Source organism: Diplotaxodon limnothrissa, linkage group LG14, assembly GCF_057381915.1.
Source record: "Diplotaxodon limnothrissa isolate DT_005_m linkage group LG14, D_limnothrissa_male_GT1.1, whole genome shotgun sequence".
Classification (NCBI taxonomy): domain Eukaryota; kingdom Metazoa; phylum Chordata; class Actinopteri; order Cichliformes; family Cichlidae; genus Diplotaxodon; species Diplotaxodon limnothrissa.
In genome coordinates this window covers 20,239,760-20,263,862 of record NC_140609.1, presented here as the reverse complement: position 1 = coordinate 20,263,862, position 24,103 = coordinate 20,239,760, and the positions used below count along the sequence as shown (strand labels likewise).

General features: G+C 40.0%; 1 protein-coding gene across 1 annotated transcript; it reads left to right on the top strand.

Moving 5' to 3' along the window:
- Positions 1–333: 333 nt before the first annotated feature.
- Positions 334–23,513, top strand: cwf19l2 (CWF19 like cell cycle control factor 2). Its single transcript, XM_085370545.1, has 19 exons — positions 334–426; positions 2,337–2,447; positions 3,178–3,303; positions 3,636–3,749; positions 4,108–4,227; positions 4,817–4,910; positions 7,535–7,650; positions 8,452–8,986; positions 10,341–10,545; positions 11,783–11,903; positions 13,260–13,361; positions 16,451–16,579; positions 17,058–17,195; positions 21,737–21,949; positions 22,176–22,292; positions 22,443–22,598; positions 22,707–22,787; positions 22,975–23,076; positions 23,205–23,513. Exons 1-19 carry the CDS (start codon positions 334–336, stop codon positions 23,343–23,345), a joined length of 2,814 nt encoding a protein of 937 aa, XP_085226671.1. The 3' UTR covers positions 23,346–23,513.
- Positions 23,514–24,103: the final 590 nt, after the last annotated feature.

Here is a 24,103-nt window from a genome sequence, read left to right as displayed (position 1 = left end):
CAAAATCTGGGGAATATTTCCAGCACCTAGCTGAATGACTGTGGATTGTAAATACAGTCTGTATTTATGATTACTATCTTCATTGTAGACACTAAAATCACATTCTGTTGAAGTGAATTAAATTGTCATTGTAAATGTTAACTGTCAGGTGAAACATTGTGCCAAATCATAAGTGTCCATATATAATGAAATAGGATAAGGAGAAAAAATTGAGTCGAAAACATTGGACGACAAAATTACTGCCGTCTTTTTGAACTACAACAACCACAAAACGACAGTAGTCGTAAACCTCAACGCTTTACGACACTTTACAAAAACATTGACGGCGTTGTTATGGCGGAGTACGGACTCAGTTTTGAGAGTACAAGTAGCATCGATGAAAGAAAAGAAAAGAAACGACATGCACGACAAGAGGCGCTAGAGAAGGTACGAAATGTCAGCTTCCGAAACCGTATCTCTCTGTTTAAATCTCAATTTGTTTATTTGCCATCATTTTTGGTTTAAATCATACGCGTTTTATTCAAAGGAAAGCTAGCAAGCTAAGTAGGCTAACACCCACAGTCATGTTAACTCTTAGTGTGAGTGTTTTGTGACACAGCAGCGTCTTTTCAGGGAATTATCCGTACTTGTTATATAAACCGGCACCTTTGTGTCGTTTTTGGTCCCCATTTCTCTGTTGGAAAGCTAACAGGACTTGTGTATCTTCACAATAACCCGATGACATTTGTGTATCTGAACAGGCAGATCCTGTCAGGCTCGTAGAGAGAAGGCAAACACTGAATGAGGCAGATAGCAGACATGTGTTTAACAGATGATATATGCCACAGTGTCAGCTACTCGCGCTGCCCGTTTTAAAGATTAGGACGGCCTCGTTGTTATAATCACATATATACACAGTTTGTCGATTGGGCGTTATCTTTTTGCCGTGCAGCTTTGTTTACACTGTTAGCAGATGGAGGTACTCCCACAGAGTGCACCTGATGATGCCTCCAGTAGATGAGCCACACTATCTGCTTTGCTCACACGTAATTGAGGTGGCTAAAGCAAAGAGTGCCACCTGATTTATTATACTGAGTTTAAAGTGGAATAGAAATGATTAATCAATGTCACATATGTAAACATAAACTGAAAGGCCGTTTAATGTTTAAATATTTGACAACCTCAGCCCTCATCTCCTGTGTAATAAGCAAAACAAACAGTTTGGGGACTGCCTTTTCGATATTGAGCTGTCAAATTCTAATAATTTTTAATGTCAGCTTTTCGGTTTCTGGCCACCGCATCAGGCTAGCTCTGCATCTTCCTGAACTGGTATTATACTCACCATACATTTTTTTTTTTTTTAGATATAGGTGGTTAATACCGGGTTAGATCCCCTTCTGTCTTTAGATCTGTCCTAATTTTTTGTAATTAAGATTCAACAAGGTCTTGGAAACTTTGCTCAGATTTTGGTCCTTATTGACGTGATAGCAACACACATGAATTGAGATCTGGTGGCTGAGGAGGGCATCGGAGTACAGTGAACTCATTGATGTGCAGTGATATGCAGTTAAACTGTGGCATTTAAACATTGCTAATTTGTTATGAAGGAGCCCAAAGTATGCCAAGAAAATATTCCCCACACAATTACACAACCACCAGCTGCCTGAACTGGTGATACAAGGCAGGATGGATCTATGCTCCCATGTTGTTTCCACCAAATTCTTACCATATTCTCTTCTGTTATGGCAAGAATCAAGACTCAGCAGATTAGGAGACGGTTTACAAACTTCTGATGTCCAATTTTGGTGAGCTTGTGAACTGCAGCCTCAGTTTCTTGTTTTTAGTTAGAGTGACACCCAGTGTGCTCTTCTGCCACTGTAGCCTCAAGGTTCAATGTGTTGTGGCTTCAGAAATGCTCTTTTGCATACCTTGGTTGTAACGTGTGGTTATTTGACTTACTCTTCCAATAATAATAATAATGGATTGCATTTACATAGCGCTTTTCAAGGCACCCAAAGCGCTTTACAATACCACCATTCATTCACTCTCACATTCTCACACTGGTGGAGGCAAGCTACGGTTGTAGCCACAGCTGCCCTGGGGCAGACTGACAGAAGCGAGGCTGCCATATCGCACCATCGGCCCCTCTGGCCAACACCAGTAGGCGTTAGGGTAAAGTGTCTTGCCCAAGGACACAACGACCAGGACAGAGAGCCCAGGGATCGAACCGGGGACCTTCCGGTTACAGATGCGCTTCCCAACCCCCTGGTGTACCTAACAAAGTGTCTAATAAATATATGTCACAATGCAAATGCTAGTAAAACTTTTGAAGTGTTTATTTCCATTTTGTCATCCAGGCCAAGCAGCAGTATGACAAGGAACAGAGGAGGAAGGAGCTGAAAAGGCAGAGAGGGGAGGACACTTGGATGCTCCCTGAGGTCAACGAGAGGCTGCAGCAGATAGAAGACGTAAGATGGAACATTTATACTCGTGCAGACAGTGCCTTTAGATAGTTGCATGAACCATCCTTACTGCGTTTGCTCAAATATGACTGGCCTCGTAAAAATATGTATTTTTAAGACTTATATTACAGATTTAATACTTTTAATACATTTAATACTTAATTTAATACTTATATTACAACAAAATAAAACTTTTATTATTTCCTTGAAGTAATGGCTGCTGGTACACTGGGGAAATCTTTGCAGTATAATCATTTCTTAAGTTTTACAGTAGGTTTGTGTAATTGATTTGTGTGCACTTTTCTGTGTTGGAGCAGTTTACGTCATGAAATAATTAAATAGGTAAATATGTTTTTAAATACAATTAATCAGTACATTTGATTAATTATGCATTTGATAAATAATTAATTTTCTATTGAAGGTGTAATTAATGACACATTTTATACAATTATTTATCTATTTTCAATTTTGGTTAATTAATTAGACGATTTATTATTTCATAGTGTATTTATTTAGTTCTTTATTCATTTCATTTTGGAAATGGATGTCGATCACTGTTGGAGACACATTCCTGTGTTTGTTCTTTATTGGAGAACTTTAACCTGGGGAAAAGCACATGTGCATATCTTTTATGATTAAGAAATGATTCTGTGGACATTTTTGACAAATTATGGTTATCTAACAAACTTAAGGTGAAGTTAAGAGAAAATAATCATTCCCTCTGCATCTGCTGCAGGAGGGTTCTGTCAAGAGCAAAAAAAAGAAAGAGAAGAAATCAAAAAAGAAGAAAGAGAAGAAGAAGAAGGCCAAGAAAGAGAAGAAGGCGGCAGAAACAGGAGATGGCTCAAGTGACAGCTCACAGGTAGATTACAGAGTCATTTACTGCAGGATTCCTTTAAGCGTGGCCTCAAGTTAAATCCTGAAGATTTATCTCCGATTTCAAGCTGATATCTGATAAATGAGCAATCGTTGAGCTTTGTAGTTGAAGATTTCATATTGTGACATTTCTGAATGATCAAAGCATGTTTATTTTGTTATAAAGTGACATCCCTGTCAAGTGGCAATGCTATTGATTGAGAGGACTGCAGCTCTTGTCACTCTTTGATTGATTTTTTTTTTTTTATTGCTTCCCTTCTTTGTTATCATTTCCTCTCTTATTCTCTTTTCCTTTTATTTCCTCTGACTCTGTGTCAGGACTCTGAAGATGAGTGGGTTGAGCTTCAGCCTCAGACACAGACTAAAGCCTGGCAAGTTCCCAGTGAGTCCAAACCTTCAGAGAGCGACGTCAGCCCAACACAGAATGTCCAGGTCACTTCCTCAACAAGTCTTTCTTTACTAAATAATTATTAGACTCAGAAAGTAATTTTTCAAGGTATTTTTAATTGTAGAATCAGGTTTCCTGAATGATAATGACCTTTCCTTTTTCATTTTTCATTATAAGAGGCGATGCTGTCTATAGAGATATGAAAGCATTTACATGTGCACACAAGCTTTGTTTGCTTTTAAACTGTACTCATACTCATTAATTACTTCCGTAAAGTAGCAAATTTGAAAATGTTTTTGGAGTTTTTCACTTCTTTGTTTGCTGTATATGAGAGGAAACGTGTTATGTGTTAAGTTGTGTATTTTCCTCGTTTAACTCTCCACTGTCTTTCTCACGCCGCAGAGAGACGAATGGATGACTTTTGACTTCCTGGCAATGAAGACTACATCCACTGCTGATAGAAGGGCTGAGAAAGAACGTCAGAAAGAGGAAGAGAGAGCCAAGGCTCAGGCCATTGAACAGGTTTGTGTGTGTTGTTTTTTTTCCCCCACTTAGTTTCTGGCTGCAGAGTGACACTACCCAAATGCATCGCATCATAATAATCTTTTCAGCATACCATGCAGTTTCTGAATCATCAAATTAAAACGAACCTTCTAGTATTTGCTTGCTTTGTCATAACTACTGGGAGCTGGGTCGTGTGATGAGTGTAGCTTTCTTTATAACTGCAAAATATTCACTGCAGAGTCTCTCACAGGTTGAGCATTAACTGTTGGTGGTGCGTGGCATAGCTACAGTTTAATGTACATATCACATTAATTGTTTTAAGGGTGTAACAGAAAACCTACAGTGAATTATGAGAACTGCTCAGCACAGCACGTCCTTGGATTCCTAACAGGATGCCAGTCAAGTAAGAAGTAGCTTTGATGAACTGCTGTTAAGAAAATTAAAGAGATCGTTTATGTCCAAATTGTTTCTCTGCAGCTTGGGTCGAACCTCTCACCCAAACAGTGTGAGTGAGACGTTCGTTTGTCACCGCTTACTGTTTTTGTGCTCCTGTTGGATTATTTAAATGAATATAAGATGTCCTTTTGTGTGTGTTTATAATTCTTAGGCTGGTTTGCACAAATTAGAGCTAAACCCATACTGGAAAGATGGAGGAACTGGACTGCCCCCAGAGGAGATGACTGATTCTGCAGCAAGAAAAGGTAACATACTAGACTCTATTGAGTTTTCCAGTTTTATGATTGCGAAATGTAAACTATTCTTTGAGGATTTTTGTCTCATCTCCTCAGAATATAATTTGATTCTTAATTGTATTTGTTTGTTTCACTTTATCATCAGCGAACATGAATATCCATTAGTTATATTGGTTTAGATTGAAGTGCAGAGCAGCTTATACTCTGTACATAATTTAGAGTAACCTAACACTGAAAATAGTGTGCTACTCAGATGTTCCACCTGTTTGTCCCGTTTTCTGTCTTCTCTTGCTCATGTGACCTTGATTGTCATGTTTTCTCTTCCATCCTTCTCCCTTCTGCTGGGCTTCAGCTCAAGTAAATGAGACATTTGACAAATCCGTGGTTTACTATACTGCCCATTCGCTCAAATTGGTATTTGAAATGTTGGCTTTAAAATAAGTCCCTTAAATGTACATTGATTTTAAAACTGGGCCTACTTAGTAGTGTTGTCTTTGAGGTTATATCACACTTTTTTTCCTGTGTTTTCTCAGCTTCTCTTTTTATGTACTTTAAGGACCTTTGTTCATGTTGGCTTGGAAGTTGAGTTCCATATTTAATTCTCATCCTTTGAAGCAACTATCTTGATTTAGGAAAGATCTTGTACATACTGTTTTCGAGTATTGTAAATAAACGTACTAAATGATTTGTAAAATACTATGCGGGGGCTTTAACATCTTCCCTTCCTGCATGCCTTTTAATTGATGGATATTTTATTTGGATACTCTTACAATCTGAGGCCTCAGAGGAACATTCCTACTATTACAAATAGTGACCCTCTCAACCCCACATTTATATTTCACCCTGAACCTGCCCACATTGAAAAAGACTGATTTCTTTGAGCCACAGTCCTACTCAAGGGAGTTTCTGTAAGTTTGCATTGTTTTTTGGGAGGGTTTTTTATGTGTTTGTTTTTGTTTTTTAATATGCCAGAGACTTTGCTGGTGTTCTGAATGTGCAGAAGAAGGTAAAATAAGATAAAAAGAAAATAATAAAAAGCATGTTTGTAGACAGAAAACAAAATTGGCCGTGTGACAGGAGAGGAAGAGAAAAGCAAGGCTTCTGAGTCGGGGATTTGGGAAAAGAAAGTGAGAGAGCTGCGTTAAGCTGACAAGCAAATTCAGATATGTACGCACGTGTCTGTGATCTCTATACCATAAGTGAAGCTCCCCTTGAGAGCTCGCATAGCCTCTTGTAAACTTGAATTGAAAGCAAAGCAAAATAGGATGAAACAAAAACAAATACATGGAGTATTCATGTTTAATTCAAATTTAGTGTGGTTGAGGAATGTTGTTCACCTCATTTCTCCACACTTTTTTAAAAGAGATAGACAGAAAAAAGACTGTAGTCTTATATTTGTACAGCGTGCTTTAAGGACGACAGAGTTTTAGCTTTTTGCTCTCCTCTCTTCAGCTTTGAAGCAGATATTTAAGCAGTGGCGTGCTCCCAAACACAAAGAAATAAAATGCTCATTGCTGACCTTGACCAGAGAGACATTTGGCTTTGGTCGGTGCATTCGTCATGTCGTATTGCTCTGGGAAGTTGGAAGGAACATTAACTTCCCATAGATTTGAGAAATGTGTTTATCTAGTTTTTTCCCACCTCCCTAATCCTGACCTTGGGTTCGTCTCTATTACTCTTCTTCTTTTTGCCTCAGCCTGGCTTTCTTATTTTGTTCACTCGCTTTTTGTGGATTTTTTTTCTTTGTACCTGGGATTAGGTGTTTGTTTTTGGTTTTGTTTTCTTTTGTTTCTATGATGGTGTGTGCAAAAAGTCCACTAGTGAAAGGCCACCTGGATCTACTGTAGAGTTTAATGTAGATAATGCTAGTTAATGTCTGTTACAGGGTTGTCAAACATAAGGCCTGGGGGCTAGAATCAGCCCAGCAAATACTCCAAATCGGCCCATCTTAAGAAAATGTGAAGGTGTGCATACATTTGTAACTTTTAAATGAAATTTATATTTTACAGTTTTTCCTGTTTCCTTTTTTGTAGTTTTGCATCTGTACCCCACCACAGTGATGTTAAAATTCACAATCAAGATATGATTGAACTGCTTAAAATGAATTGGACAGACTAGCTTACTTTTAAATATCAGGATTATTTTTGAAGGAAAATCCTTTGCACCCAGTGACCATGTGAAATCTAGACCCCGTAGGCTTCACCAAACGTGTGTTTCCACCCTTGAGATGCTCCGCCTGTCCTTTACTGCAGTCACCTTCAGCTGCTGCTTGTTTGTGTCGTTTTTGTAGCATTTTGCATCAGCTCCAAATCTTTCATCTGTGTAATTTGCCATGAAACAAAGAGGGTAGAAGCCTCGCCATGAAACTGCTGTCAGTTATTTGTCCTAATGATTCTGAGCCTTTGAAAATGTGGGGACTGTGTATAAAAATGACTGCAGTTCCAAAACCGATTTGTAAAAATTTTGTAAAACCCTTTGAATTAAAGCAGAGAGCCTGCACTTAAATCACAGCCTTGGTTGTTTGATTTAATTTTGCCTCTGGCATACAGAGGCAAAATGTAAAAAAAATATGTTTATTAAAATAAATGTGTTATTCAAAAACCTAACTGTGTTTTCCCTGTGTATGCCTGCAGGCCCAGTAGTGAATGATGGTGGTCTGAGCTGGCTGAGGAAAAGCTACCAGAGGATGAAGGAGCAGGCAGAGAGGGAACAGCGCAGCCTCAGTGATGTGGTGGCTGAGAGATACGGAGTGAGAATTAACTTTTGCTGCTCTGACACATTCGCACACATACATGTGCACGTAACGGATGATGACGCTGCATAACAATTGAGATTTGGACATAAAAACATCGACTGACGTTCACGTTTATCTTAGTAAGAAAGGCTTAACTGTCAAAGCAAATGCACTTAGAAGACGAGGATTTATGCACACATATTCCCTCACTACTGTGGGAGGAAAGAGACACCTTGGACACCTTGTTCTATTATTAATCTGTGTCTTTGCTGTTTGACATCACACACACACACACACACACACACACACACACACACACACACACACACAGTGCCTGGTGTCCTTTGTTGTGTCACTTTCAGCAGTTTCAGCGTTTGTGCATCTATTTATCAGCGCAGAAAAAATTCACTGTCAGAACATTGTGTGAATAGAGCGTGTGTGTTTTTCTGTGTGCATGACTTCTGTTTCCTTTGTCAAAACTTTGTCAGCAGCGCAGCTCTTGTTTCTTATAGTAACGCAGCTGACTTTCAGCTTAGTCAGGCAGCCAGAAAGCTGCTGCTTTTTTTTGCCTGATTCATGTTGAACTGCAGTAAAAATACCTTCAGAGTCACCTGCATCTGAGGCCAACAAAATTTTTACACATCAGAGTAGCCTGCTGGAAATTATACACCAGATACATTATGCATTCACTCTATTGTTTCCTGCCACTTTTTGTTTTATGTGCCTTAGGTCCAGAGTAAAGTTCAGGTATGTGATCTGAAGATCTGAACTGAGAACATTTGCCTTGTGGTGTTTTGTATTTCTGTCTTTTTATAGTCAATGGAAGAATTTCAGCAGAGACTTGATGAGGCTGAAGAAGCTATGTACGACCAGAAGAGAAGAGAAGGAGATGGCACAAGCAGAGGCGGGTGGAGGAAAGGAGAAGAGGAGTACAGGGAGAGGTGGAAGAGAAAGGATGAGGACGGGGAAGACAGAGATCGGTGGAGAAAAAATGAAAAGGACAAAGAATCGTCATCGGAAAGCCGAGAAAGATACCACGGTGGAAGGCGAGGGTATAGAGGAAGAGAGGAGGAGCGAGGTCGAGATGGAGACAGGTATAGAGAAAATGAAAAGGATAGAGAAAGGAACAGGAATAGAGACAGAGAAGGAGAGAGGGACAGGGATAGAGGACGAGGCAGAGATGCAAGCAGAGAGAAAGATGGGGATAGGTGTAGGGATGGAGAAAGAGAAAAAGGTAGGACTGATGCAGCAGCATCATCTTCTGGGCAAAGCTGGAATCAACGCTCCCTCACGCTTGGATCATTGCAAGGCCGCTTCCTCAAACCCTCAGAAGATGATGACAGTGGTGAAAGTGAGTTTGCGTCGAGACCTTTTCTTATATGTACAAAGAAGCATCAATATATTAATCCCATTTAGGGAACATTTGCTACATAATGCTACAGTCATTATAGGAAAAACAGCAATTGGAGATCATGACATGGCCATAAGAATTGTGACCATGCACTATTAATTTGTGATCTTATTCACTTTGCTTTGAAGACGGTGAACATGTCTGCGACCACTCGCAGTCAGCTGATGTTTACAAAGCAACTTGAGTGCATCGAGATGGCGTTAAAACTGTGATAAGACAGTCTGCTGTCAGTTTACAAGGTAGACGGTGGAAAAAAATGCTAATCTGTTGGCATCTACAAACAGAAATTCACATGCAGAGTCCAGCCAGAACCTCATAGATTTGAATTAGAAATTCAGAAATTCCTCCACAAATTCTGATGTAGTTGCTGTAGAATCACATTTAACCACAAAATGGCATATATGGTGTATAAATATGGAATATAAATCCCATATAAATATGGGATTATAACCAGAGTCATACAGTTGGCACCCATTTGAGTCAAGTCACCTCTTCAAATCAAATCAAATCACTTTTATTGTCACATCACATGTGCAGGTACATTGGTACAGCTCTTGCAAAGAGACGTATTGCAGATCTGCAGACCTTTGCTGAGAGTGATTGCAGTCAGTCTGAGTCGGACCGCGATTTTTTTCGGAGGCAGGTTTCCTCCCACCAGGCAACCTATACAATCAAAAGTGATCGCCAGAGGCTGAGGGTGCTGCCTCTGAGTGACTACTTGGCCATTATAACTGCTTGCGATCGGTCACTTGACGATGCAATCACTGGGTAATCAATTTTTGTTTTTCGGTTGTTTTTTTTTCCTTTTATTTTCTCCTTAGTCAAAAGGAGGTGGCCGTCTTATTTTTAATCCTGTGTGAGAAAACACCAAAACACCTTAACGTTGCTTCTTTCAATGTGGATAAGCAGCAGCTCCACTCTAAACCCCCTCCTGAACGAGTGAACTCCTCCTCCTATGCTAAAGTCCATCCACCCTTCGACGAAAGCTCATTTTCCACACTTGTGTCTGTGATCTCATTCTTTTGCCTTTAAAAATTAACAATAATAATGTCAATAAAAATGTCAGCCCAAGGTTAACAAATTTATGAAGTTTCTCAGCAACGATGCTTCATCTGGCGGCACATGGCTACATAACATTTAGGACACTACTATTTACCATCATTGGGCATCAGTTACAATGATTGCAATTAGTCTGCGACTGGTACGTTTGGTACCGACTAGTGACAGAAGAGACGATTAGTCATCTTGTCAACTATTTGTGCACGTCCCTAATCTTTAGTTCGTTCCTCTCCAGCTCCTCAGCGTCTTCCTCCTCCTGCACGACCATCCAAAGGGTTCCTGAAACCCAGCTCTGATGATGAAGACTCCAGCAGAGCTCCAGCCTGGAAGAAGAGCAGCAGTCCTGCCTGTGAATCTGACACCTCTGATAAACCACAACAGGAACACAAGAGAGATGCTGAGAAGACTGTAACTGTTCCTCAACCTGCTGCACCACCAAGGTTTAAAGTTTTTTAAAAATTATTTTAATGCATAAAAACCAAAACTTTCTATGATGTTAAACTGCATAAAGCTGCAATAGGTGCAATTTATAAACATTCTCATATTTTTCTCTCCTACATGCTAGCTTACCTAATAATATCTTAACCACTGTTGCATATGAACAGACAGACTAAGCTCTAAGCTTAGCCAGTTGTCTTTTATCTATGCTGTTTTTTGTTTGTTTGTTTTTTTGCTGTATCTAAAACTGTAAATGGCCCCTGCAGCGGAGTTTCTGCCACAATGCTGTTTGCTCCATGTTTCTGGTGTCGGACATCAGTCACTTTGTGAAAGCATTTGTTATGAGCTCCTTCACACAGCGTTTCCCAGTAGTCAGACTGATGCAGTTTAGCTAATTCCACCATGCCCCCTGCAAGTCTTCTTTTTAAAAAAAAAAAAAAAAAAGAATTTCCGTCTCTCTTATTCGCCTCTGTATTATACATACATACATACTAATCTCAGACAAAACCTTTTTAGAACAGGGTTTTCAGCATAACCTTGCGTTTCTAACACCGAAATGTTTAATTTATTTTGCAATTTGTGAGACAAACATTATGAAGAATTTAAAAATAACTGCAGTAACTTCAAGTCCAACATGGTCCTTTGTTGTAGGCCAGATGTTGGAGTATCAGTGCTATGTAAAGGCTTCACAGTTGTTCTGTTTTGCCTCATTAAGCTGAGTTGTTTGGGTAAAACGGCACTCAGAACCCCTGCAGCATGAAATGAGTCTACAGTGTGGCAGCAGCATGAAATGATGCTGTGAGAAGTGTAATAGCCTAGAACGACGCTTCCCAGGCTGCAGAGCTAATCCTTCAAGGCAAGGATGTAATGATCTCTGGAGGGCTCAAAGACTCAAATGATTCATAGCACATAAACGCAGAAGCAAACAACTATATGGTTAAAATTAAAACCTTCACAAATACATTTCCAATTAGAAGATAAAGCCTCTTATCAGGGTGGCATCATTGTGTCTTTGAAAGCGGCCGTTTGGAAGGTGGAGTACGGAAAAGTCTAAAGGAAAAGAGGAACACCGTTCAAGTGAATTTTTATTTTTTAAACTTAATGGACAATTTAATTTTGCAGGTTTCTATTTAGAGTTATGAATTTGACATATAGTAAATCGGTGACATGTTTTAAATTTTCCTTTTCACCTCTTTGTTTTAGTGCACCCTTCAGTCTCTCCTCTGTGTGTTTACCTAGGGCTGAGAGCGAAGGCGAGGAAGAAGAAGAGGAGGAGGAGGAAGAGGTTCCACTGTTGTCAGAGGAGGAGCTGAACAAACTAGGGTCCAAGCTAATAAAGGCAGAGATCATGGGCAATACGGTGAGGCAGTTATTTATTACTGCTGACCTTCTGTCAACCTGTTTTAACTCGGGCATTAATTTCCTCCAAAGCAGCAAAATATGTTGAACTGCACTACATTCAGGAGGGCCCAAGACTAGACCTGTTACTCCTTCACACCAAAAGGACCCAGTTGAGGTGGACACCACCTGGGTGAGGTGTTTCAGTCCACCTGGGAGAGGCCCTGGGGCAGAACAAGGGGAAGCACTGGGGAGAACGTGACTCACGGCTGGCCTGGGAATGTCTTCCTAGAACAGCTGGAGAACGATGTCTGTTAGAGCTTAGAGACTTCTTAGACTGCTGCCCCAACACCTGGACCTGGATTAGTGGCAGCAGATGGATTGATGGATACAGAAACGCCTTTAGAACTGACTGTATGCTACAAACATCATTCATAACGGAACATTGTCCGGTTTAATGCAACCTCCCGTTTTGACACAGAGTTGAAAAATCCTCTGGTATTGTGGCAATTCAGTATTCAGTTTGATTAATCGCTTGTATAGTACAATAGTCTCAGATGATCAATAGCATATAAACACACATGGATATGACTACATGAATAAGTCAGAATTTGTTGATGTGAAAAAACCTCTAAAGTTCATATTTGTTGTGAAATCCAGAGTTAAGTTGTTCGGCTTTGTGGGAGAGTTGATATTGATTTGCCTTTCCTCGGCACATATGCTTCAACTCTCATCTTTGGATGGATTTAACAGCACATCAGGGGATCTGTTAATTTATAGCATTCATTGATCCGCGCACTCGAGCCTTCCTCTGTCTGTTTTCCTGTGTCGATTCTAACGGTGTGTTCACACCGAACGCGATGGACGCGAATAGAGCGTCAGGTTTACATGTAAAGTCAATGGAAAGGCGCGATGACGCGCGATTGCGGGTCCCGCGAAAATTCGGAAGCAGATTTGCGTCGCGAAAACGCCATAAGAGTGCTATGGGATTTCTTCTGGTGCGTGTCAGAGCTGCCTGTTACAGTGTTACCATCCTGGCTATAATCACCTCCCTACATGATAAAGCAATCAAACTATGTCTATGTTTGCACACCTGTGTTCCATAAGTGCAGTTCACAGTCACACACTTGGCTTTAATGAAGGTATCAGTGCACTACACTCACCTCCCACTTTATTAGGAAATCTTACTAAACTGTGGGGACTTCCTTCTCTTGTTTATACTCACCTGATCAGGTCTGAAAGGATCTTTGATTGGTCAAGGTCTCCTGTCTTGGGAAAGTTTTCTCTAAAGCTTTAAACTTATGTTATATATGAACATTGTGTTCTTTGTGTTATAACTAAATTTCTGTTTTTGTGTGTGTGTCTGTGTGTGATTTAGGCCGTCATTGAGAAGCTGAAATCACAACTGGAAGCAGCTCATAAAGCCAAAGAGAAACATGCTGCCAGGAAGAAGCTACAAGAAGCAGCCAAATCAAACCAGGTCTGTAGATACTTTACAAAGTCACCATCTAACTTTATCTAACTAGTTATTGAAAAGGGAGACAGAATATTAAAAACACCTCTCAATAACACAAGATGACCATGAAGCTGTGCGGTTGGTTACAGGGTTGTTCTCAATGCGGTTTGCTTTTCGTGCGAAAAGCCGTGTAGCATTCCTAAATGACACAAAGATGGTCGAACAAGACGGAGAACAAAACATTTTTATTTTTCACAAAAAGGAAAACGTGTTTTTGTACGTTTCTTTATTCCCAGCTTTAGAAACTGTCCCTAAAGACACCTTCCAGATCACAGAAGTCTGACCATGTCAGCTTCACATCCGAGTCACTCAATTTTTGTGTTACGACAGCAGCCTTAGTGGGTCAGACCTAAAAACATTTACGTATCACTTTTAGTGTGACATAAGACTAATCCACATCTATTAATGCATAGATATGTATAAGATTATGACCTCCAAGGGAATGGAGGAACCCCCACCTCCCCACCCCACCCCCCTAAAAAAAAACACATCCAGAAATTTTGTTTTGAAATCTGTAAGACTATGCAGACAGGAATGAGCCATGCAGCTGTGGAAAGATGCAAAGGAGGCTCAGAATGACTTCCTTAGAGAAGTTTTGAGCCGGATGTCTGTTTTTAGCAGCATTCTCACATATTTATATCCAGCACCCAATGTTGCACACTCACCGTGGCTTTCTCACTTGTTAGTATATCTAAATGAAAGCATGAAGAACAACAATGTAGCAGTGACCTGTTTCTAAATGATAGAATAACAGCATTTTAGCAAAAGTGATAAGGCCAGCACTGTTACACATCCTGTATCTGAAAGGGTGAAAGGGCTGATATATACAGGACTAAACGTGTCCTGTGTATATAACACACACACACACACACACCTTCAGATGTAAGTGAACTCTGCTGTCATGGGGGACTGCTTGTAAAAATAATTTATTTGTTTGAAGTCGTGTTTCTGTTCAGCTCTTACGTCGCGCTGTCTGGAAACTGCTCCTGTTCAGCCGCTTCACCAGATTCCTAATGAGACACAAATGTCTTGTAGTGTGCTGACGCACTCTCCTATCAGAGGTCAGGATAAGTGTGCATGATGTATGTATGTGTATATGTTTGAAATAAGAGAACACCAGTGGGGCCAAGTGAAAGGGGCCGGATGCATGTGCTACCATGTCTGTGTCCATAGCGCAGACAATTCAGTCCTCTAACGTCAGGGCACTGCTTCTTCTCTACTTACTGTCTTACTAATGTCTTTTCTGGCTTCACACGCAGCTGGATACCCAGACAAATGGTTGCATATTTCTTAGATGAGCAGACGCTCAACAACTTTATAAAGACATGAAAAACAGTGTGATTATTCCTATAATCTGTAGATCATTATTTGTAGGTTAGGCCAGATTTATCCCCAAGAAAGGCTTCCCTGTCCAAATGAAAGGACTAGAATGAAATACCTGGTAAGGGTTCAGGGAAAATGTAATAATTCTTAGGTTTTAGTGCACTTATCAGCCGAGAGGTACTTCAGCACTGTAAAGATGAAGTGGTTTTGATTTGCACTCATTTGAGATCCTTCCAGTTTGTGTTGTTATAGAAGGCAGTTGGCTTCTTTTCAGTGTTCAGTGTTTTGACTCTTGTTGAATGTCTGGCTTGTATTTAGTGTTTTTTTTTTTTGCAATGTGTGGAGACTTAAGGCCGTACTATAGTGACTAACGTGGAGGAAATATTCTCTTCTATTATTTAGATTTTTGTCTTCTCACCCATAGAGATGGGAATCACCAGGCACACCACAGTAGAATATTACACAATACTTCACTGCTCACATAAGATTATTGCAATTTTTGACATTTTGTGAGATGCTGAGTTTTGCAATAACAGATATTGTGATTTATCACATTTTTCAACTGGAAATTATCTCCTTAAAGTTAAACTTTGTCATATCTTTTAATTCAATAAGATAAAGTTATCCTACTCTTGAAATGAAATCGTCAAGTATACCAACACTGTGACTGAAACCTGCCATAAATGTTGCTTCGAGACAGTCGGTCTGCGATCGCTGTGATACGTGATCGAATGGGTTCAAGCTAACAATCTGTTTCTGATCGGAAAATCCTAAAAACCGAGTAGAGCCAAGCTGAGCAGGTGCTAGTTGAAAAGAAGCTTTTGTCACCACATGTTGCAATCGGTAGATGCAAAGAAGATGCTGTCTTATTTTGACCCACGTGACTGAGGCATTGGATGCTCTGAAATAGGAAGTAGCTTTGTCAAGCTTGGTGCGCCCAGTGTTGGATGTTTTTTTTGTTGAGATGTAAGTTTGCTCATCTAACATTACTGCAGGATTTGCGTGCATGAGGCCAGCCCTGTTGTTCATAGTAGTCCCAGAGTATTTTAATGTATTTAATAAAGTATCTGTATTTTGTGTGCCTCTGTTGATAAAATGATACAATATCGCCATGTATCCCCACCCTGACCACCCAGTTTTCATTTTCATGTGGCGTCCTCTCATCTTCTTTGTTCTTCTTTCCCGTCTGCCTGTCAAAACTTTAAAACTTTAATTAAACTGCAGTTACACACGTCTTTCCTTCTGTATTGATCGAATCAAACTGATAACTCTCACCAAAGTAAAGATTAGGAGAGTATACGTAAAATATGGAGATGTTAGTCCTGTGTTTTATTCAGAATGATATGAAAGCTCAAGTCCAGCCCTTTCAAGCCATTTAAAATTTCACTGCAAGTAGGATGTATTTTTATTCTGAAGGAGCCCAGATTATTAGTTGAAACTCAGCTGCTTCCTCTGTCTCGACAGCCTGTGAAATCTGACAGATCCACAAACATTAGATCCATCCTCCTCCTCTGCAGTGATCTGAGTGATGAGACTGAAAACGTCACCTTGCTAGTACATTTCAAATAGTTTTCTTTTTTAAAATATCATCAAAACTTGTTTTTAAAATTACCTTTCTTGTTACAGTTTGTGGTTGTTGAATGGTTAAAGGTTGAGCGCCTGCACAGATATAATTTTGTGTATTTACAGAATTAAATAGACCTTAAAATTACCCACTTGATTTGTTTCAGGCCTCAGATGGGACCAGTGAAGACCGGGAAATCCTGCTGTTCAGAACAGATGAGTCAGGTCGGGCCTGGCCTGTCAATGCCCCATCTGGACCTCAGGAACAGCACGGAGGACGGCGAAAGAAGAAACCGGTAAGGAAAGAAAAATTATGTAATGCAAGAAATTAGATAAATAATCTATTTGTTGTATCAGCTTGCCAACGCTTGGGGGGAAGGAAAAAAAAAAAGACTGAGAGGGTCCTGGGCATTGATGCAACAGAGGTGTTGAGAGATGGGGAGCTAATAAGAGGCTTGTATCCAGCTATTTGACTTCTTTTTTTTGTGATATTCATCGTGTGTGAAAGAAACTTGTATACAAGAAACAAAGCCCTCAGTTTATGGTCATTATAAATTTATAGAGCAGTCTAGTCTCCTTTATTCTTCCTGATTCTTTTTTTCCTGTCCACTGTCTCGCACCTCCTGTCAAATATATGATTTCAGATGTTTTGAATAGACTTTAATCTTCTGGGAGTGCTTATTTTAAACATCACACCCAATTTCCAGTGATTTCAAAAAAATCTTGTCTCTCTTTGCTTCTTTTTCATACTACTGTCTTTCTGTCTCGTTTCAGATCGAGACGCATGTTGACGGTGAGCGTGTCCGTTACTTCCAAGATGATGACAATGTCGGTCTAAAGGAGATGGTGAGAAGGGAGAAGATGAGCTCTGCACAGGATCAGAATGCCCTTTACTCTCGTATGGCTGCCAAGGTAAGAAGACATTTCACCATAATTGTGCAATATCTTTATTTAACTTCTGAAATGCTTATTTATTTACAATATAAATCGTATAATCTCTTTTTTTTTTAGTGTTTAGGTTTGAACACAAGCCGACTAACACAGAGAAAAGCTAAAAATCAGCCCAAAGAGACTTCGAAGCAATCGCTACTGCTGTTGTACTGTAGAACCATTTGTAGGGAAAAATGGAGGCTACAGTGCTAAAAGCCTGATCAGGTTCAGGCTGTGAGGATGGGGTTGGCATGCACTCAGGCTTAACATTGCTCTGGATACCTTGTTAACTTTGTGTTAGCATGTTGTTTGTGCAGATGCTTTCAAAGACCGTATGTTGTGTTAGCAGTATAATGCAATTTTTTCCTGTCCTGGATGCAGATTGCGCTTTACCGTTTCACTCTTGTCCTTCTACGCAATTAAAAATAAAGGTAATGTCCATTTCCCCACTCCTCAGAACTTGTATATTTCCACCATTTTCTACAAACTCAAATCAGCTGATTGTAGTATCAACTGATCAGGGCGCACACCTGGTAATATGCAGCCACTGCATCTCCAAAAGACTGGAAACTTTCACATTGGAGCTTTGTTCTGCAGTGCGTAATATTCATGTCAGTGTCTTCTCGACATTGTATTTGCTTTGTTACTCAGGACAGCAAAAAATTAGTTGATTAAAAAAATTAATGAAAACCTCAACCAAGTTTTATCCCTGCAGGACCAATGAGGCGCATCTTTTACACCTTTTCTTTGTTTTGTTTTTAATTTAAATTTCCTCATGTTTGCGAACAAACAGGGCTCCTGTCCACAGTCCTGAAACAACAGCTAAGCAGTGTGCGGTATCCCTGCCACTATATTATTTTATATTTTATCTAGGAAACAGAAATAAAGGAGGCAAAAGTCGGTTTTTATATTAATTAAGGACATAGTGGATCCAAACAAACAAAAGCCGGTTTCAATCTTGGGGGCTGGTCTTGAGTCACATTGTAGTGGATACATGGAAAAGATCTCTGGTTCGAGTTAAGTTAAGGAGCAGATACAAACCCATCGGGGGTCACAAGGCGGTGTGCTGCCAGAAGCTGGTCTCAAACCTGGATAAATGGCAGGTTTGCATCAGGAGGTGAATCTGCTGTAAAATCTGTGCCAGTCCGACTGCTCTGGCTACTCCCTTTGGAAATAAAGGGAGTAGTCGAAAGCTGCTTCTTTGAGTCTGAGTTCTTTGAGTTCATACATGCTGTCAGGGATGGGTTTTGTTCTTCTCCCATTTCAGACTGGGTTCATACACTGAAAAAATGTAAGCAATCAATGAACCTTGACAAATGCAGGGCATATTGATTTTGGTCTGCTTATACCCCTGGCAGCAGGTAAGATCAGCAACACACAAACTTGAAGATAGTGGACACAAAATATGGCAAAACTAACTATGTATGCATGTTAATGGGAAAGATTACCCCCCTTTTTTTCTGTCACACTTCTCTGAGGAAAACGGCAGCATTTAAAATTTGCACCGTCACATCAGTGTTTGGTTCGATGTCATTATTGGTTTCTCTCCACTACTAGCTGTCTCTGTGAGACTCTCTCAGCCACTGTGTGGTTGAAATAGACACACAGCAGAAGATGAGTTCTGACAGGTTGCGGTGCGTGTGTCAGTCTATCAGCAGCTTTGCAGCCCGCACTTTATCATGAGCCAAGACACATTTTCCTCTTTCCTCCTTCTCATGTTTTTTTAGCTGTTTGCTTCTTCTCTTGGTGCAGGTTGGAAAATGATAAGAACCTGTGCAGAAGTCATAGAGTGTGTGTATGTGTGTGTGTGTGAGAGAGAGAGAGCAAAGCGTTAATAAACAAAAGGATGGAGGAGTTGCTATGGAAATTAAAAAAAAAACCACACACTTAAGCTCTGTCCACATTTTTCCTCGTCTCTGCCTTTCTTACTCGTTTACGTTCTCTTGCTGTCTCAGTCACTCAGCCTCACTTATATATTCACTACACATATGTGTGTCTAAAATCTCACACGCACAGACACGTTCTGCACCTACAAAGAGTGACACTAAAAATACATCTACAGTTACCATGGCAGGACTTCTATAAATACTGCTAATCACAGCTATAGATTGATGATTTACAAAGAGAAAGACAAACTCTCTATTCTCTCTTGATATCACACTCTGCTTCCCTCTTCGGCCCTTCCTTCTTATCTTTTCTGCTTTATCTATAATTATCCGTCTAAGCCTTTTATCCGCTTGTCCGTGTTTTTCTCAGTTTTATTTAACTCTTCTCCGTCTTCCTCTCTTATCCCTCCAATTCTCACCAAGCCAGTCGTATGACTTCAAACGTGTTGGTTACATTTTCCAAAAAGCATAGGTGCTTGTTTGTAAATGTGGGTTTTTGTATGCAGATGGTACGGCTGAAATGGTCATCTCAGGCGGCCCATCTGGCTGCGTGTCTGTTCAGCCAACTGTTTGGTCCAGAGCACGATATCTCCCCAACTACTGAACAGCTGCTCACCACAGTGCCATCAAAATAACCCTGAATTTACCTTTGAGAGGCCTTTGTTGTGGTCCTGATATCTTTGATCGGGTGTCTTGAGGTAGATAGTTTTTCCTGATTTTGTTAATTGGAAAAAAAATGAAATAAATAAAAATTAAACAAGTCGCAAATTCGCCCAAATCAGATAGCTGTGTTTGGATCATCCTATTGTCCTCTTTTGAAGCATCAACTTTTAAGAGAATTGTATTATATTTTGTATACATTCATTTTGTTGTCTTTATTCTTTTTAAGCATAATTTAGGATGTTTGTAGTGCAGTAAAAATACCACAGCTTAAACGAAAAGCAGATGTGAAATTTAAAAGTGAAATAAGAGGTCAAATGTGGCCTGATGTCTGGATGCAAACTATAATGTGATTTTTAGTACCCGTATTATTTCCTGAGTGTTGCCAATACAAACAAAGACAGCTGAATTTTAAGCACAGTTTACAGATCAAAGATATTTTATGAAAGTTTGACCTCTTCTTCAAGGTCAAATAAGGTCACAGTCAAAGTAATTTAATATTTAACATCCGCATATATCATGTGTTGTCAATACAAACAATGGCAGAACAAAACACAGTTTTAAATAGCAATGTATAGCATTATTATCACTTTGAGCTTCAGATCAATTTGTTGAACTTGAAGGAGAGGTCAGAGGTCAAATGTGAAACATTGTAAATCTTTATTTGGTACTTTCTGTACTGTTGACAATACACACCACACTTCATATTTATAAGTTTTAAGGCTTTTTGTCCATTTTTGACCAATAAATCATTAAGTTGACCTTGAAGACGTTGATGGATGAAAGGCAGATTTTAAAGGATTGTTAACATGAATTCACTCCTCCACAGTTCAGTTAAAACTTTTCATGCTATCGGGCTTACAGACAGAAAGAATGACACACACACACAAATGCCACCAAAACAGAACGTCCTTCATTGATGCAACAAATGACTAATTGTTTTATCTTGTATGTGAAAAAAATTTAATTGATTAACATTCCCACACAAAAAATGGCATGCTAGTTTATTTATTTATTTTCAACAATCACATATTTCATAATGTAAACAGTGACTGCAGTGCATGGGTATCCAAAAACAAAAGAAATGCAGCTTTGTGTGGCTCTAATGCTGTTTTATCAAGAACACACAACGTAGTTTTCTTTACCGTCACCGTGCATTTTAACATTTTTCTGGAAACGTTATGGTCGAACATCAGATATGTCGGTGTCTTGTGGCTACAGCAGCGTGCTGTATTCACGATGTATAATTTAAATTGCATCAGGAGTGCATCCGTAAATAAAACATCAGCGGTGATAGTGAGGACTGACAGCATGGTTTGGTTGATTTATTGCTATCGTATAATGCTTAATTAGTCTGTGTGAGAGTGCTCGTGATGGCATGTGTGCAGTAAAATAAAATTGTCTGCTCTTGGCTTAATGCGGTATGTGCTTTTGCACACTTCTATGCCCTCACACTCACTCCTACACACACACACACACACACACACACACACACACACACACACACACACACACACATTCCCACCCACACTAAAACTAATCCAATTTTCACTCTCACACACTCACTCCTACACAGCGTATCATGTACACACACACACTTGAGCGACGCTTGACTCTCGCTCTCTCAAATACACACAGATTCCAACCTGTTGCTGGATCACCATGGTGACAAGACTCAGACGTAGAAACACTAGAGTCAGCGTCCTGACGAATACTGTTAATGCACAGAGAGTCGACACCTGCGTGCATTTAGTTGACACTACAGCAATGACTTAATAAATAAATAATGACAGTTTCAATCGCTTTACTGTTTTTAAAAATGTATGTTTTCTCTTTTTGTTTGAAAGTCTGAAACAGGAATTTCAAACCGCAAAATACACAAAAAACAACATCAGACATGAGAGAAAATGTATAGAGACGCCCCCCTCACCGTTTCTGTCTCCGTCTCTGTCTCTTTATCGCTCTCCTCTAATCTAGATGATGGGGAAGACGGACGGCGACAACTACACGCTGGACGACATGTTTGTGTCGAGCGCAGCGCAGCGGGAGGGTGAGGGGAGGGAGGAGGAGAGGATGAGGAACAAAGCCATCGGGGAGAGTAGGAGGCTGGCTGCCTCAATGGAGAAATGCCAGCACTGTTTCAGCAGCAAAGAGCTCCAGAAACACCTTATAGTGGCGATAGGAAGCAAGGTAAGCGCTGGTTAACGCAGGCTGTTATGGGACAAGTAAAAGGAATCTGTGCTGGCATACTTGGATCCTCAATTGTTCGAGTTGTCCATCAAGGTATAATTGGAAATATAGATGATAAAGGTGGGCTGTGATTACTTTTGGAATGTCGAGAAGGTTTAAACCTCATAGATTTATGCATGCTTTGCTAAATTTCATCTGTGTCTGTGTGTTGTGATCTTGTTCTTAGGTGTACCTAAGCCTGCCCGCAGGAGTGTCGATGACAGAGGGCCACTGTCTCATCTGTCCACTCCAGCATCACTGCTCTGCCACTGGCATGGATGAGGATATATGGGCAGAAATGCAGGTTAGCCCATCAGTGCTCGGAATACTGTTGCTCCAGGCTACAGGGACAACTTTTATCTGCATTTATAGAACAGTGGCAGAAATCATTGGAGCCAAATTGCTGCTATAAAGTGTAACTGAGCTCACCTCTGTGCCACTTTACTGCCCTCAGCTGTTCCGACGTACTTTGGTGCGGATGTTCGAGGCCCAGGAGCTGGACTGTGTGTTCATGGAAACGCACATGAATCCCCGCAGGAGACAGCACATGGTGTTAGAGTGTATCCCACTACCCAAAGAGCTGGGAGATATGGCACCTATCTATTTTAAGGTGTGTGGACCTCCTATCTCTCATCAGTCTAATTGAGTGTATTGGTTGCTTTGGGGTTTAAATAGCCTTTCTATTGTGGTTTTTAAAAAACAATCTGTGTTCTCTTAGAAAGCTATCATGGAGTGTGATGAGGAATGGGCCATGAACAAGAAGGTTGTCGACCTCTCTTCGAAAAGCATTCGGCAAGCTGTAGGTTAATTTTTACTCTGTGCAGTTAATTCATTCTTAATCTGGTTACTTAGTATTTCTCTCTGTTTTTGTTCTGCCCTCTGCCTTGTGTTGTTTTCTGTGCAACTTTTCTTTCAACTTTCTTCTTCTGCTCCTCTGTGTTCCTTTTGAAATGGTAATTTTCATTTTTATTTTATTGCCTTCCCAGGTTCCTCGGAGTCTGCCATACTTTGCCGTAGACTTTGGACTCCAGGGGGGCTTTGCTCATGTCATTGAAAACGAACAGAAGTTCCCTCATTACTTTGGCAAGGTCAGCGGGTGTTTTGAGACTCTTACACGTCATGCATCTCCTTGGGCTTTTTTCTTTCGTTTTTTTTTTTTTCTGGTTACAATACAGTAAAATTTCAGTACGAGTGACCTCTCTTTCTTCTATTACAGGAAGTTGTAGGAGGCATGCTGGACTTGGAGCCTCGGCGTTGGAGAAAGATGATTAAAGAAAATTTTGATGACCAGAGGAAGAAAGTGTTACAGTTTTCACAGTGGTGGAAACCACATGACTGCACCAAGACTCAGGGCTAGAAAAATTCTGTTTTATTGTTTTGTTGTACTTCTTACACAAACCACCATGTGTTTCCCAGTGCAGGGATCGCATTTGATGAACCTGGTGTAGAGTCCCAATTTGGAATTTAACATAAATGTGCTACTAGCAATGTTACCATGAGATAATTTTCACTGAAATAAAAATAAAAGGACAAATGAAGAAATGTGTTTCAAAAGTTTGTTTCAGTTACATATGTTTGCATAATAAATGCATTTTGTCGCTACATATATGCAGTAGATAGTATGTGTAAAATGTTAAAATAACAGTTTTATGTGACCATAATAGATCATTTCAAAACTTTTCCCACCTTTAATGTGACCTCTAACCTGCACAATTGAATATAGTTTACATCTGAGAGGTTCCAGAACTAATTGGTATTTCTTTATAATTTTTTAGGGTCTTATAATATAAAATGCTTGAAATGACAGGATGATACTGCCACCGCCATGCTTTACCATAGGTATGGTGTTCTTTTGGTGTTGCAACACCAAAACATATCTTTTGGCAAAAATTTCCCACATGTTTTTGGGAAACTTGATTTTTTTTTCCGGGGAGCTTTGTTTTTGCAAATTGTAGCTGAGCTTGATTGTTTTTGTTTTGTTTTTTTCTTTAGTCCGTCTTGCAACCCTACCTCAAACTCCAAACCTATGGAGAATATTGGAGTTTGTCGTTCCAAGTAGTATACAACCAGCATGGTTGCACTTTCTGGAAATTCCTGCAGCTCCTTCAGTGTTGC